At 37.7% G+C, this 16,186-nt stretch overlaps 1 protein-coding gene across 3 annotated transcripts in view; it reads left to right on the forward strand.

Annotated features, from left to right (window-relative positions):
- The first annotated feature begins 344 nt into the window (after nt 1-344).
- SPTLC1 (serine palmitoyltransferase long chain base subunit 1) overlaps nt 345-16,186 on the forward strand; it is an 83,049-nt gene continuing 67,207 nt past the window's right edge. For 2 of the 3 annotated variants that reach the window (XM_077139371.1, XM_077139377.1), the window contains exons 1-3: nt 345-476; nt 2,952-3,059; nt 5,599-5,693. In XM_077139371.1, the coding sequence (XP_076995486.1) occupies nt 420-476; nt 2,952-3,059; nt 5,599-5,693 (260 nt within the window). In that variant the 5' untranslated portion in view covers nt 345-419. Of the gene's footprint in view, nt 477-2,951; nt 3,060-5,598; nt 5,694-16,186 lie in introns of those variants that run through there. The other variant, XM_077139387.1, reaches the window with a different exon arrangement.

The raw sequence follows: 16,186 nt of genomic DNA on the forward strand, positions 1-16,186 counted from the left end.
AGGCTAGGTTAGCAGTGCACCCACTGACTGCCCGGGCAAGGGCCATTTCTAGTTAGTGGCGCCGTCCCGAGATCCATTAGGCCTGAACGTGTGACAAATTTACTTGTTAAAGAGACTCGCACGTTCCTCACCCACGGAGGGTGACCCTAAGGCCAGTCCACATGCCTCAGGGCGCCGGGCCCTCCCCTTCTTCCTCGGCTCCCCGCCCCACCCCCGCCCCCGCCTCGTACCCCCGCCCCGCGGCCTTCACCGCGCAAGCGTGAAAGTGTGGCCCCCGCCGAGGTAGCCACCCCTCACAAGGATAGTGCGCAAGCGCGACCAGGCGAGCCACCGCCTACGTGTGACGTCACTGGGCCGCGCCGCGCACTATTTGATGTGGCCGCTGCCCGCCTTCCGGAAGAAAGTGCCAGCGGCTGACCATGGCGGCTGCCGCCGAGCAGTGGGTGCTGGTGGAGATGGTACAGGCGCTCTACGAGGTAAAGTGCGAGGCTCAGGCAGCCCACGACCCCACCAGGCTGTGGGGAGGGTGAGGTGGCTCGCGTGGTGGTGTGGTCGGCCCTCGGTGGGGCCGCTGGGTCACTCCCGCGCTCTAGGCGAGTCTCGTTGGAAGGGCTCCGGGCGCGCCCTGTCCCACCGGCGGAGCGCAGGGGACGACGTCCCGCGACCGGGACCCGGGCACGGCTCCACTTGAGCTCCGGCGAGCGCGGATCCGGCCTGGGCCCTGCCCGGACGGTAGAGAGGCGGGTACTCAATAACCACACTTGGGACTGTTGGTAAAATGAGGTGGTGAAAAGAAGTGGAAAATCCCATTCTAGGGAAGTTAAGTCTTTGGAACTGTGGAGTAGTTGAGGGAAGAATTTTGACACCTGGGGGTCTGTTTTTGTAGTCGAAGAGAGAAGAGAAGCCTGGTGATTTAAGATTTACGAATACGAGACAATTTGTTCCGCGTATTCATCGTATAAAGATGAATTGTTTTAGTAGGTCTTGAAAGGTGGAGTAACTAAGAGTTTTTTGAAAGGCTTTTTAAGATCATAGGAAATAAAGATGTCGGTCATAGAGACTGTTCATTCATTTAACAAATATTTACTGAGGTTCTGTTTTATACTAGACAGTGTTTACCCACACTTCCAAGAGCGCTTTCTGTGATGATTCTTTATCTGAACTATTCAGTACCATAACCACTAAGCACATGTGTCTACTAAGTACTTGAAATGTGACTAGTGTGACTGAGAAACTAAATTTTTATTTTATTTAAATGTACATTTAAATGGCTACAGGTGACTAGTGGCTGCGTTGGACAGCATCGATCTAGAAAACGCCCACAAGTCCCAGTGTTTATAGAGATTACTTTCTTTTAGAGTGAATTTCACTTTTCTTTTGGTAACTTTTTTGAGACTCAGTATTGCTGTTTACTAACAGGGTTAATGATGATGTCCTCCCTTTCACGACATAAACAGGAATTATATCATGAAAAACAGTAGAGTGAACATGTGTATATCTCCCCATAATTGTTAATGTGAAAGTCCATTGTAAGATTAATTTTAGTGATTAAGTGTCACAAAAATTGGATTTTTTTTTAAAGAAACAGATCATTTTCTGTTATGTGTCTTTGCTTACTTTTTTGAAGATTGTGCTTGATACCCTGATATTAAAGTGAGGCCTGGGAGAAATCCTCCCTAATCTAACATTTCCTGGAGAGAAAAGAGAGTGGCATTTTGTGTTATTTACTAATTCATTTGACAAGTAAATCTCTCAACTTTTCTTTGGATTTTTTTCTTTGTTGAGTGGGATGTTAAAGTGACTTCTGCTAGAATCCCACTGTTGTGAAAACCAAGAGAGTCCTTATTCCTAATTAAATTTCATTCAAGGGAGATCAGCCAGATTTTGTAAATCATCTTAAAGAGCTATTTCTGGGTTTGCTCCATTTTCTGTGTACTTGGTTTGTAGAATTTGAGAAGTCTTGAGTACACAGCATAGTGTGCCTGAAAAAAGAAATAACTCTGTGTGTGTGTGTGTGTGTAACGTATGAATTTATTTTAAAGTGATTTGTGCTTTGACTTATGAATTTAGAGAGGAATGTGTCAGCAGTTTTTCTAAGTCTCCAAATTCCAGATTTTTAAAAAAGCTGGGAAATCATCGTGATTTACTTTCTGTCTAATGTTTGAAAATAATTTGGGTTTATATTTCTGAATGCCACTTTTAAATGATTTCTCACTGATGACCCATTGTAGTAGAGTACTCCCTATCTGCCAGGTGTCTAGTAGTAGAAAACATAAAAGCTTGGCTTTTAAAAATCCTGGAAACTTCTAGTGGGAAATAAGACCTTAAATGGATAATTTCATTGAGGTACCATTATGCTTGTTAATGTGGGAAACACTCCATACTTTTGGGGAACTGTGGTAGAAACCAGTCCTGCATTTATAAAGTATTTTTTTCTCTACCATATTCCTAGAAGGATTTAAAGACACTTATCAGAGATATAGAAAATTTAGTAAGATGCAAAAAAAACTCCTTAAGAATTGATTTCCAAATAGCTCTGTAACTCATCCATTGGTGGATGAGGATGGTAGAAGGCTTGGTAAGTTGTGGAATGTTTGTCATAGTCATCTTACACCAGTAAAAATTTAAATAACATGAAGGACCTCATAGTTACTATTGTTTTGCATACTGTGATTCTGCATCACATTTCCTGAAAATAATTTTTTTGATTCCTAAACAGGTTTGGAAGCTGCAATTTTTCATGTTTAGAAATTAGAAATGGGAAAAGGAATGAGTAGAAATGAAAGGAGCTTTGAAAATAAATTGTGAGAAGTAATAGATTAAAGATAATAGAAGGCAATATATGGAATATATATAGTTTATATACAGGTTTTGGAAGTGTTTATTTCATTACTTATTTTTTGTTTTTGATTTGTTGTGTTGTTTTCGTTTTGCTTTTGACTTACTCCCAGGCTCCTGCTTACCATCTTATTTTGGAAGGAATTCTAATACTCTGGATAATTAGGCTTCTTTTCTCTAAAACTTACAAACTGCAAGAACGATCTGATCTTACACTCAAGGTAAGAAATTAAGTTTTTCTTTTATTTGTTATATGGCTGTAGTTGTTACATTTTTCCAAAAAAGGATTTGTGATGGCTTAACTATAAATGTTAAAATGTTTTATGTAATGTGAAGAAATCAACAGGAATGAAATACCGGGATAGGCAAAGTACAGTGAAATTAGAGGTACAGTAAATACCTAAAGTGAATGCCATATTATGGTCCCTTAAACTCTTCTAGGGGTAAACAGATAGTGGCTAGGAGGAAGCATTTGCACTTCCAAATGTCAGTAGGCAAGAGTACATGAGGTACTCAGGAAAGGCACAGCTTTTGAGGAAAGATTTTCCCTGTGGAGTTCATAAAGGAGATAAGGGGTTGGAAATAACCTTTCCCCAATGCCACCCCAAATCAAGTTTTGATATATTCTCTGTGGTAAAGGGCCCAGCTTGAGCTCAAGCTTGATTATTGTCTGGAGGATCTATGGAGCTGCCTGCTTGGAGTCCATTAGTGGAATGAGGGACTGGGGACCTTTCTGGGAAAGAAGCTTAACCTTCTCACTCAGACTAGAAACGTTTAGTCCTGTCTGGTAACTATACCCCAGGCGTAGGAAGGGAAGAGTAGTTTTGACTACGGTGTAGTGTGTGTGCTCAAATTGTTTCTTTGTCCAGTCCCTGTAGCCTTGTGCCAGCATCCTTAGAGAGAGATGGACTATGAGAGATCTTTTCCCACAAAAGTTTCTTAAAACTTTGGAACACAAGGAGCATTGAGTATGGCACAAAAATGGAACACTGGGTCTCTCTTTACTTCCTGGAGCATTCATAGGAAGTGCAAGCAGCACCAGGACAAGTGAGAGTAGGATTATCACATCAATGTGGTAATTTGTCGTGACTATTAACTTTAATCGTTGGGCAAGCACTGCCCCCTTGGGGACAGTAGGTAATAGTAATTAAGCAGCAAAATGGCTGTTAAGGTGAGTAAATTTTGGAAGCTTGGGTAAAGCAGAGTTAAATGTTTTATTGTGTGATTCCTTATAAACTTTAATATGCCAGTGAACATTTGGATCTCTGATCTCTGCTTGGAGGGATGCCCTAAACTTGACCACAGATCTTTTTTTGGGGGGTGGGGAAGGGGGTGGATACCTTATGAGATTAGTGTGCCATGGAGCACTTTCTAAATTGCATTGCAGTAATATTTGGCCATGTAGGCCAGAATTTTTGTGTTTGCTTTTTCCCCTCACTATTTTGAAACTCCTTATGAGTGATTATTTGGTCATAAAACAGATTACCTGCCTAACTGTTTAAGGGATCAGTCATTCATTTTACTCCCAGTTATAAATATATCAATCCATAAATATATACTTTTAAAAGAGTGATACCTAAACATCATTTTAGAATAATCTTTGAGAGTGAAGTTTAGCTAGAGCAGATTCAGTAATCTTGGGCATCGTACCCTAAAAGCTATGGAAGGGAAAAACTGCCTGTGAGTGTTGTCAAAGTTTACCTTTATAGCAGCTTAGAAAAAATGCCTTCTCAGTTTTATAGGTCTGCAGAGTCCCTTGAATACCAGCAGATCTTGAGTTGATTTTACCATCTGTCTTCACAATAGCTAGTAAACAGTATATATTACATACATCCCTGGGTTCTTTCAGCTGCTTTTTCTTCCATGGATTTATTGGTAGAAACAGATAAGGAAATTATTGATTATAATTCTTTAAATATTTTTGAGTACCTGAGTATCAGGTACTTATGTTCTTGGTCCTGCCCCAGAGGAACCTACCAGGAGAAAAATGCACATAGGCATTTAACAAATGTATTAAAATGGAAATATAAGGAGTGATAGTATCTGGAAGGCAAAAATTGCTGCAACTCTCATGTTAATTTGTAATTTTTTTCCTGATATATTTAAGAAAGGGTAAGAAACTCAAGATATTTGTAATGCAGAGGTAAAACAAATAACATGTTTTTTTCATGAGAAATTTCAAAACCACTAAATCCCATTACAGTAATTATATTATAAAGAATCTTTTTCTGTATTTTAGCTAATTCTGGAATCTTATAAGCAGATGACTTAAACAGACCACAGTTTAAGATCACAGTTCTTTGTGATCTGGTTGGTCCCTTCACATAGAATTCACTTCTGTAAGAACCTAGGGTGTAGTATATCTGTACCATCTTAGAATAGAGACTGAGCTCCTGACCTGAAGCCATGCTTCTTACCTTTGTGTTTTAATATTTCGTTTTATTATCAGTGGCAGTTGTATTTCTTACTTCCCACATTAAAGGAACTTGAAGACAGATGAATTTTCTTAAATTTTCAAGTCGCCTACAAAACTCTGCATGGAAAAAGAGCCTTCATCTTGTTATAAAGGAAGAGGTTAGGGTGTTAAACACAGAACTCAATATTGCTTCTGTTTCTTTTCTTGCTACAACAGGTAGACGTAGTACTTCCAGTAGTGTATTCATTATAAAGGTCCCATTAGAACAGACAATTGAGATATTTGCTGGAGGTAATGTAAAGTTACTAGCACTGTGCTTTATTTTAACTCCTTTTCTCTTGTAGGAAAAGGAAGAGTTGATTGAAGAATGGCAACCAGAACCTCTTGTTTCTCCTGTCTCAAAAGACCATCCTGCCCTTAACTACAACATCGTTTCAGGGTAAATCAGTTTTGCTACTCAAGAGACTTGTATTTGATTTCCTGTAGGTATATTTGCAGTAGTACTCCTTTTTAACTGAAATAAAACATTTAAACATTTTCCAGAGGTCAGAACTAACTGCTTTAGTTCACAGTGTAAAAATTTCTTTTAGAGATGGGATGGGCATTTTTTTTCCCTTCAGTTTGAGCATTAAAGTTTGTCCTTTTTTTTAAAAAAAAGCTTTTTTCAAGCACATAGTAGTGTTTCAAATGTTAGCTGTGCTTAAAATGAAAAGCAGCAGAATCTTTTTTCTCACTGGGTTTGTTTCTGATTTTAAATCATTTGTGGGTTAATGTCCTAAATTCCAGATAATAATATAATAGTTAGCTTAAACTGCCGTTTCTTGATTGATCACCTATGACAACACCTGTCGATTCCTACAGTATGAATTTTGCAAGTTCAGCTCACTTATGCTGTCTTCCTTCTTGTTCTCAATCTGATCTATTTTGAGTTTTAGTCCTTTTATTGATTATATTTGCTTTATTGTATTATTTTAATTGCAAAATATTTTAAGGAGGTGTAAGGAAAGTTCAGTGGTAGAATGTTCACCTGCCATGGGGGAGACCCGGGTTCAATCCCCAGTCCATGCACTTCCCAGAAAACAAACAAGCAAGCAAACAAAGACAGACAAACAAAAAAATTCAACAAATGGTCCTGCAATAATGGATATTCACATGGAAAAATAATGAAATGTGACCCCACCATACACCATACAAAAAACAGAGATATATATTAAATATATATAAAACATCAGACACCTGTATACCTGCCACTGAGAATTAACAGGCATTAACATTTTGCTATGCTTATTTCAAATCAATTTTTTAAAAGAAAGACACGATAAATATAGCTTAACAAAACCCCTTCCCCTCCATCCCTTATTTTTATCTCCCACACAAGGTAACCACTATCTTGAAGTTAACATATGTCTTTCCTTTGCATAAGTTTGTATTTTTAACACATATGCCTGTAGCCATGAAAATATTTAACTGTTTTGTTTAAAAATGTGATGCAGGATATTCACTTGTATATATTCTTTTCTACTTCTCATCTGATATGAGAGGCTTGTATCCTTCACTTCCACAGGTCATCTTTGGAGTTACAGAAGTTTTACCTGTTACTGAAATCATACCAATCTTTTATTTTGTGGCTTAGGCTTTTGAAGTCTTAAGAGATACTTCCCTGCCCCAGAGGTCTAATTGGACCTGTTTTCCATTTGGTGATCACTGGTCTCAGCATTAGTAGTTGAATAGTTCGTTCTTTACTTAGAGGTTGGAGATTTATCTTCTTTTTTATATGAAGTTCGTTTATAAAATGTGTGTTTCTGTTTTTTTTTTCTGTTTTGTTGGTAAATTTGTCTCTCTCTTTGTCAGAATCTCACTCCTGTAAATACTACAGCTTTAGAATAGGGCCTTGACTAGGTTCAGTCCTTCCACTTTTTTATTCTTCAAAATTGGGGAGGCTGTTCTTAATTTTTTATTCTTTACTGAGTTTATGTCTAGCTGATCAAACTTGACCAAAAAAATGGGCTTGGTTTTTTTAAACTAAGACTGCATGACATGTATGGATTAATTTGGAGAGAACTGCTCCTTGCTGACACCAAGTTTCATCACCCATGTATATGTTATATCACTTGTATACTTAGGTCTTTTATGTCCTTGAGTAAAGCTATATACATTTCTTAATAATTTAAGCTGTCTCTTTTTTTGCTTTATTTTTTTATTTTGAAGTCATTGTAAATTTACTTGCAGTTAAAAAATTCAGACAGAATCCATACCGTTTCTCTCAATGTAATGTTTTGTGGAACCGTAGAACAGGCTCACAACCATCAAACTGACAAAATTGACATTGATTGCATATATTTTAGTAGATTCGTCTCCAGGTATCTTAAACTATTTATTTCAATCATGATGAGTGTCTTAGTTTGCCAGGGCTGCCATGACACATAACACAGGCTGGTTGTCTTAATGAGAATTCATCTCGCAGTTTTTGAGACTAGAAGTCCAACGTCAAGACATTGGCAGGCTATGTTTTCTCTGAAGTCTGTAGTGCTCTAGTGGTGGTGCAATCTCTGCTTCCTTCACATAATGATCTGTCCTTCTGTCTCCTCCTGGTTTCTTACTCCTGCTGCTTACTCATCTCTTTCTAAGGGCTCCAGGTGTAATGGAGTAAGGCCCATCCTCATTCAGTTTGACCTAGCCTTAACTGATAGCATCTTCAGAGATCCTATTTCCAAATGGATTTACACCCACGGGATTGGGGGTTAGAACTTGAACTTGTCTTTGTGGAGGACATGATTCAATCCCCAAAAAGGAGCATGTTTTAAAATTTCTTTTTCTTGTCTTACTATACTGTCTTGAACATCTAGACCATTCACTGTTGAATGGTATAATGGCTTCCTTGTCCTGGCCCTGATAACTTTTAAGAGATACCATTTATTGAGCTATGAGTTCTTTTCTCTTCCAGCTTTGCTAAAGAGAGACTTATGTTTGTTTTTTGAATGAGGGTTTTGGATTTCATTAAATATTTTTCCTGTATCCATTGAGATGATCTTATATTTTTTCTCCTCTTTCTTTAGGCTTTTTTCTAAGTTACTTATGCTGTTACTTCTTTATTTTTTTCCCCAGTTTTAATTATCACTCATTAATTGTGGAATATGAGAGCTGGCTTTCTGAACACATCCGCACTTGCTGTGCCTAGTCCCCTTCAGGCCCTGTGGTGCCTTGTGTGGATTAGGAAAGGTGCTCTTCCTCCTGCAGTGCAGCGCTCAGTTGGGTTGTAGTTCCCTCAGGCCCTCCCCAGACAAGGGTACCAGCCACAGGCAACAGGCCTGTTCTTCCCTTCTCTCCCCCAGAGTACAGTTGTAGCCTGATATGTCCTTAAACTGTTTAGTGTTTACATTTTTAAGATTATGTTCATATTCATCAATTGAGCTGAAATGTCATGATTATAGTTCCTTTCTTGTATACTTTTGTTTTCTCTGGAGTTGATCAATTTTGTTCATTTGCTTATTTGTTTGCATGGATTCTATGTATCAGTCTCGTAATTCATCCTGTTATTCTCCTCCAGGAGTGTAAAGCTTTATTCAGAATGTTCAAACACATTAGGTATCTATTAGGTTCATTTTCATTTTTCTTTAAAGATAAACTTTCCTGGAACCCCCTGTCATCCTGCTGTAGTCCTGACTTCTGTAAAGACCCATTTGCATAGATTTCCCTAGAATCCTTCTATCACCATTAGCTTGGGAATTCCCTTTGTCTCTCTTTGGTGGTTTTGTATTTCTTGGTTTCTCCCTTATGTTAGTGGAGTATGGATAGACTCCTAAGAAAGGAGCTATGCAAGGTAGATTTGTTTTGAAACCTTACATATCTTAAAAGGGTTTTTTATTTTATGTTTTACACTAGACTGATTGTTTTATCTTTTAAACATTTTCTGAATATCTGATGATCCTTAGCATCCATTCTTTTTTTTTTTTTTTTTCTACTCTGGAGAATATTTTAATTGTGCTCAATAGCATTTTGTAAATTGTCTGAAAAACTCCAAGAAAAAATTGAACAGTGTTTTTGTATTATTGATGAACTTAGAGTTTGCAATTTGTACAGTACCCTTTCAATGTTAATAATACTGAATTGTCACAGGAGTTAGGGAATTTGTTTAATTTGGACAGTTGCATATTTTTAAATAACAACTTTATTGGAATATAATTCACATACCATAAAACTTGCCCTTTTTAAAAAACAGTTATTGTGCTAACATGTATACAACAAAAATTTCCCATTTTAACCACTTTCGTGGGTTTAATTCAGTGACAATAGTTACATTCAAAATATTGTCCACTATCTACTACTAAAACTTTTTCATCACCCCAAACAGAAACTGTTTAAACAGTACTCATCATTCTGTTCCCACCCTGCTCCAGCCCCTAGTAACCTGTAATCTACTTTCCATCTCTATTAATTTGCTTATTCTAGATATTTCATATAACTGAAATATTTGTCCTTTTGTATCTGAGTTATTTCACTCAGTATGATACCCTCAGGGTCATCCATGTTGCAACGTATAGCAGAACTTCGTTCCTTTCTATGACTGAATAATATTCCATTGTATGAATATCATATTTCATTTATCCATTAATCTTTTGATGGACACTTGGGTTGCTTCCACCTTTTAGCTCTTATGAATAATGTTGCTGTGAACATTGATGTACAAATATCTGTTTGGGTCCATCTTTTCAATTCTTCTGTAAAATTCACCCTTTAAAAAAAGCTAATTACTAAATTCATCTGGAAGGGAAAGAGACCCTGAATAGCTAAAAGCATTCTAAAAAAGAAGAACGAAGTGGGAGGAGTAATACTCCCTGACTTTAAAACCTATTATAAAGCCACAAAGATAGAAGCATTGACCATTGTAATTGAATGTTATAAATAAAATATGATATTCATACAATGGAATATTATTCAGTCATAGAAGGGAATGAAGTTCTGATATATGTTGCAACATGGATGAACCTGAGGACATCATACTGAGTGAAATAACTCAACAAAAATAGACCACTAAATCTATGGTCAGCTGATTTTTGACAGGGCCCCCAAATCCTCTGAACTGGGACAAAAGAGTCTTTTCGATAATTGGGCATGGAAGAACTGGATAGCAATAGCCAAAAGAATGAAAGAGGACCCCTATCTTACACCCTTCACAAAAATTAACTCAAAGCGGATCAAACACCTAAATATAAGAACTAGCACCATAAAGCTTCTAGAAGAAAATATAGGGAAATATCTTCAAGACCTAGTAATAGGAGGTAGCTTCCTCAACTTCACACCCAAAGCACAAGCAACAAAAGAAAAAAATAGATGTGGTAGTTAGATTCAGTTGTCAACTTGGCCAGGTGAAGGCACCTAGTTCTGTTGCTGTGGACATGAGCCAATGGTACGTGAACCTCATCTGTTCCTCATTACATCTGCAGTCGGCTAGGAGGCGTGCCTGCTGCAGTTAATGATGTTTGATTTAATTGGCTGGTGCTTAAATGGGAGACTCAACATAGCACAGCCCAAGCAGTTCAGCATACCTCATCTCAGCATTCGCAGCTCAGCCCAGGCCTTTGTAGATGCAGAAAGAAGTCACCCCGGGCAAAGTTGTTGGAACCCAGAGGCCTGGAAAGAAGGCCAGCAGAGATCACCCTGTGCCTTCCCATGTCAAAAAGAACCTGAGTGAAAGTTAGTTGCTTTCTCTGGTGTGTTACGTTTCAGCAGGTAACAAACTGCAATGATAGATAAATGGAAATTCCTCAAAATCAAATGCTTCTGCACCTCAGAAGACTTTATCAAAAAGGTGAAGAAGCAGCCAACTCAATGGGAGAAAATATTTGGGAATCACATATCGGACAAAGGTTTGATTTCCTGTGTATGTAAAGAAATCATACAACTCAACAACAGAAGAGCAAACAACCCAATTATAAATTGGGCTAAAGATATGAATAGGCATTTTTCTGAAGAGCAAGTACAGATGGCTCAAAAGCACATGAAGACATGCTTATTTTCATTGGCTATAAGGGAAATGCAGCTCAAGACTACAATAAGATACCACCTCATACTTATAAGAATGGCTGCTATTAAGCAAACAGGACACTATAAATGGAGAGGATGTGGAGAAATTGGGGTGCTTCTACACTGCTGGTGGGAATGTATAATGGTGCAGTCACTATGGAAGACTGCTTGGTGGTTTCTTAAGAAACTAAATATGAAGTTGTCCTATGACCCAGCAATAGCACTACCTGGTATATACCCAGAAGAGCTGAAAGCAACGACACAGACATTTGCACACCAGTGTTCATACCAGCATTATTCACAGTCACCAAAAGTTGAAAACAAACCAGATGCCCATCAGCAGACGAGTGTATCAACAAAATGTGGTATATACATATGATGGAATATTATGCAGCAATAAGACAAAATGACATCCTGAAGCACATGACGAGATGGATGAGCCTTGAGGACATAATGCAGAGTGAAATTAGCCACATGCAAAAGGATAGATACTGTGCGATACCACTTTTATGACCAGCATAAAGGTATAATTAGAGGCTTATAATTCAGAATACAGGGGACTTAGAGGTACATAAAAGCTAGAGATGGGTAAAACATTAGCTAAAGAGGTTGAACTCCGGTGTAAGGGGATAGATTGGAGTGAAGGTGGTTTTCTAGTGGATCTAGAAGTAATATTACCATATAGAAGATGAACAAGATTGAAAGGCAGTATATAGACCTATGTGTCCTACTGATTAATACTAGGAATATCAATGAATTTTCACAAAAATTACTTCAAAGATATGATTTGTGTACAAAGAGTGTTTAAGTCCAGGGTACAGGGGGAAAGCTGCTATTGCATGCTATGAGCTATGTTCCAAAGGAAACCATCAGCACTATCACAGCAATAGCAGAGGTAAATAGTGGGGAGTGGGGAGGGGAACAAGAATTAAGAGGTGGTTTGGATTTCCTGTTTGGCAAGAGTGTGTTTATCAGTTTTCTTTCTCTTGGGAACAGTGAAATTGTCTAAAATTGAGAATGTTGATGGACTGTGGAGTTTGGGCCCTCTAAATGATGCCCAATGAATGCAGGTAGCTGTAGGATGCACTGATGGAGAAGTAGATTATCAGCAATGGTGTATAATTATGAATGAAGGTTGTACTGCTCCAAAAAAGAACAAAGTCGTGAGGCATGCAATGATATGAATGAACATGTGGGATATTTGGTGAGACAAAATAAGCCAGAAACAAAAGAACAAGAATGGTATGGTCACTGTTAGAGAATACTTATAAGAAAACAGGGGCCTAGATTGTAAGCTTTTGGAGCAGACACATTAAGTCCAGAGTGGTGATTATTATTTCTGGATTTTGAGAAGCTGTTTTATATATATAACCTGATATTTAGACATAAGAATGAAGCAAAACAGGTTAGAGTTAAAGTAATTCAGAACATAAGGGTAAAGAAGACAGTGTCTATATTTTTGAACCACAGATACTCTTTGAAACCATTGGAAGAAAGGTTTGTTTGCTCTGGAACTGAAATTTTCTGTAGGGCACAATCTAATTCAACCTGTCTGTATAGCTTATTTGAACAATTGAAATCCAGAGAGCACAGAGTAAGAAAGAGGTCCTTTAATCCTGTATAGACTATTGTAATGGCTGGATATATCCTAGAGTATATTAAGCAGATAATCTAAAAGTATTGTCAAAGTCCCTGAGGGATGGGAGAAACAATATGGAACTATTAAACCTTACCATCAGGGAATCCCCTGATACTGTGTCAGACTTCAGGGACGCCCAAATCAGTAGGCCATGCCCTCTATCCTGAGGCTTACTCTTGTGAAGCTTATGTAGGTAGTGGAGAAGTTTAGCCTAACTACAGGCATGCCTGAGAGTTACTTCTGGAGGACCTCTTTTGTTGCTCAGATATGGCCTCACTCTGCGTAAGCCCAACTCTGCAAGTGAAATTATTGCCTTCCCCCCTACATGGGACATGACATCCAGGCGTGAAAGTCTCCCTGGCAACTTGGGAGATGACTCCCAGGGATGAATCCAGACCTGGCACTGTGGAATCAACAATTCTATTCTGATGAAAAGGGGGAAATGAAGTGTAATTAAGAAAGTATCAGTGGCAGAGAGAGTTCAAATAGAGTCAAGAGGCTACTCTGGAGGTTGCTCTTTTGCAAGCTTCAGTTAGACATTGCTACCTATCATAACCTGCCAACCCCCAACCAAGACCATTACAGCCAATCCTAAAGAACACCTAGGACAATATATAAGATTCCACAAGGGTTCCATGCACTGGAGTAACTTTCCAGAAACCTACAACCTCCAGATGGGTCCCTGGTCCAGATTAGTCCTGAAACCTAGCCCAGCCTCTCCAGAACAGCAGATAGTTCCATCTCCCTACCCCATTTTAGTGCTCCTTCCCATATGAAAAATTTGAAATTGCCATAGCCCGAACACCCTTAAAGAGAGGGATAGAAAGATCAGTGGTGATGGTGGAGTTATACAGAGAAGATAGGATTTAAGAAATAAATGTGAATGCTGAGTCATTAAATTGATTATCTCTTTTAGTCTCCAGCATCTTAGAGCAGCTAGAAGTAAAAACCTAAAATTGTGGAATTGTAACCCATGTTAGACTCTGAAATATGTTCTACAACTAATTGTGGTGCTATGCTTTGAAATTTATTGCTTTTTGTATATATGTTATTTTTCACACACAAAAATAGTCAATTGTGATGATAAAAAATCTAAACCTTCTAGCCTCCTATATTCGGAAGCAGCTAGAAGGAATAATCTGAGAGTATTCTATGGTAGCCCATGACGGACTCTGGGATATGTCCTGTAACTACGTGTTGGAGAGTGCTTTGAAAACTATTGCTTTTTTATTTCTTTGCTTTGTATATATGTTATACTATACAATTAAAAAAGTTAAAAATCAAAAAGAAAAATTCGACCTTTAAAGTATATTTGGTTTTAGTATGTTCACAGAATCATGAAACCATTAACACTGTCTAATTCCAAAATATTTATCACTGAGTTGTAAGAGTTATTTATGTATTTTGAATACCAATCCCTTATCAGATATGTAATTTGCAAATACTTTTTCCCATTCTGGGTTGTCTTTTCAGCTCTTTAAAAGTGCGATAAATTTAACTGATGCAATAAATTTTAATGAAATAGAATTTATTTTCTTATTTTGTTGCTTGTACTTTTGGTGTCATATCTAAGAGATCTTTACTTAATTCAGGGTCCCAAAGATTTACTTCTTTGTATTCTTCTAAGAATATTATAATTTTGCTCTCACATTTAGTTAATTTTTGTATATGGTATGAATTAAGGGTCAAAGTTCATTTATTTATAAGTAGCTATTCAGTTGTCCTTTTCTTTATGAATCAGTTTGGCATCCAGGTTGAAAGGCAGTTGACCATAAATGTAAGAATTATTCCTTTAGTTTTTTAAAATAAGATAATGAAATACTAATTGAAATGAATGGGGTTGGGTTTCTTGAGTGGTAGGCTTTATCTAGGATAATCAGCCAGGAACCTATCCTTTTACTCAGTGTTTATTATGTTTTTTCACTGGGCTTTGTAGTTTCTCCAGAGAGGAATCTTCCAGTGTGCTGCTTGGAGGGGATAAACCTGATTTCCAGCTTTCCAGGAGCTAAGTTGGAGGAAGGGAGCTCAACATCTCACTATTCGTTATGTACCACTCCTTAGGAATTTCAATATGTATTGGCCTTTTCCAGAAAAATGAATCGCCAACCTTTTTGTGAGATGGAGGAGAGAATTTGAGGGAATAATTGCTTCTTATGAAGGCTCCCAGCCAGTCTTACCGTGTAAACCCCACCTTCTATCCTGTTGTTAATAGGAGAGAATTTCTGGAGTTGCTTTTGGGCTTTTCTTGGTTCAGTGTTTTCTTTGATCTTATTGACGTATCAGTTTATCCATTTGCTTTCCTGTCTTCTACATTTTGTTGCTATCATTTCTCTGCCTATGTCCTGATAAGTCTTAAGAGAATTTTGCGTGCCTTTAGAAGGAACCAGAGTTTGAAGTGTTTGGTTTTTTCATTGTTTTATTTAACCAAAATCCACTGTAGATTTTTCTATTATTAAATTACCCTTGCATTTGTAGGAAAAAAAACTTATCATGACTTTGGGGTTGATTTTTATAGATGCTCTATTTATTTTGCTAATATTTGGGATTTTTAACGCCAGTATGGAAAAATGAGTTCTTTTTATTCCTCATGTGCTGTCCAGTTTTGGTATCAAAGATATATTAGTCTTAAATATTCTTAGGAACAGTGTATTTATGATATTTTTTTGTTGTTTTATTGACAATAGATTTTCATCATGAACTTAATGCTTTCTGTGCTTTTTTAAGCCTGCACAGGATTTTTAAACAACTACTTATCTGAAATTTTTTCCCCATTCCTGACATTGTTTATTGCCTCCTTTCTCAGTCACATTTGCCAGAGATTTGTCTTCTGGTTTAGTTAAGTCATGTTGTGTTTTCTCCCTGTTGGATCTTTCTGTGAGGCACAGGAGTTAACCATGCACCTCAGCAACCCACGATCGTCAGCAGCCTGTGTAAGGCCACTCGTGGGTGGGTTAGTCTCTCCTTTTCCTTCGTCCCAGTGCTGGTATCCAGCCTCCTTCCCACCAGGATACCCACTATAATACTTTTGCTGTGTTTTTTTACTATTATTTTACATACTGTATATTTGTATATTATGCAGTTATTTTATTATTTTTATGTCCTCAGTGATGTATGAATCTTTAAAACTATTTTGTTACTGTTTTATGGATGTATGGTTTAAAATTTGTGGTCTGTATTTCTGCTTTTTTACATTTTCTTACCCAGCACATTTTTTTTCAACAAATACATTTGAATATGTGTTGTGTGCAGGAAATGTGTTATTACAATAA

The sequence above is a fragment of the Tamandua tetradactyla genome, chromosome 2 (genome assembly GCF_023851605.1).
Source record: "Tamandua tetradactyla isolate mTamTet1 chromosome 2, mTamTet1.pri, whole genome shotgun sequence".
Taxonomy (NCBI): Eukaryota; Metazoa; Chordata; class Mammalia; order Pilosa; family Myrmecophagidae; genus Tamandua; species Tamandua tetradactyla.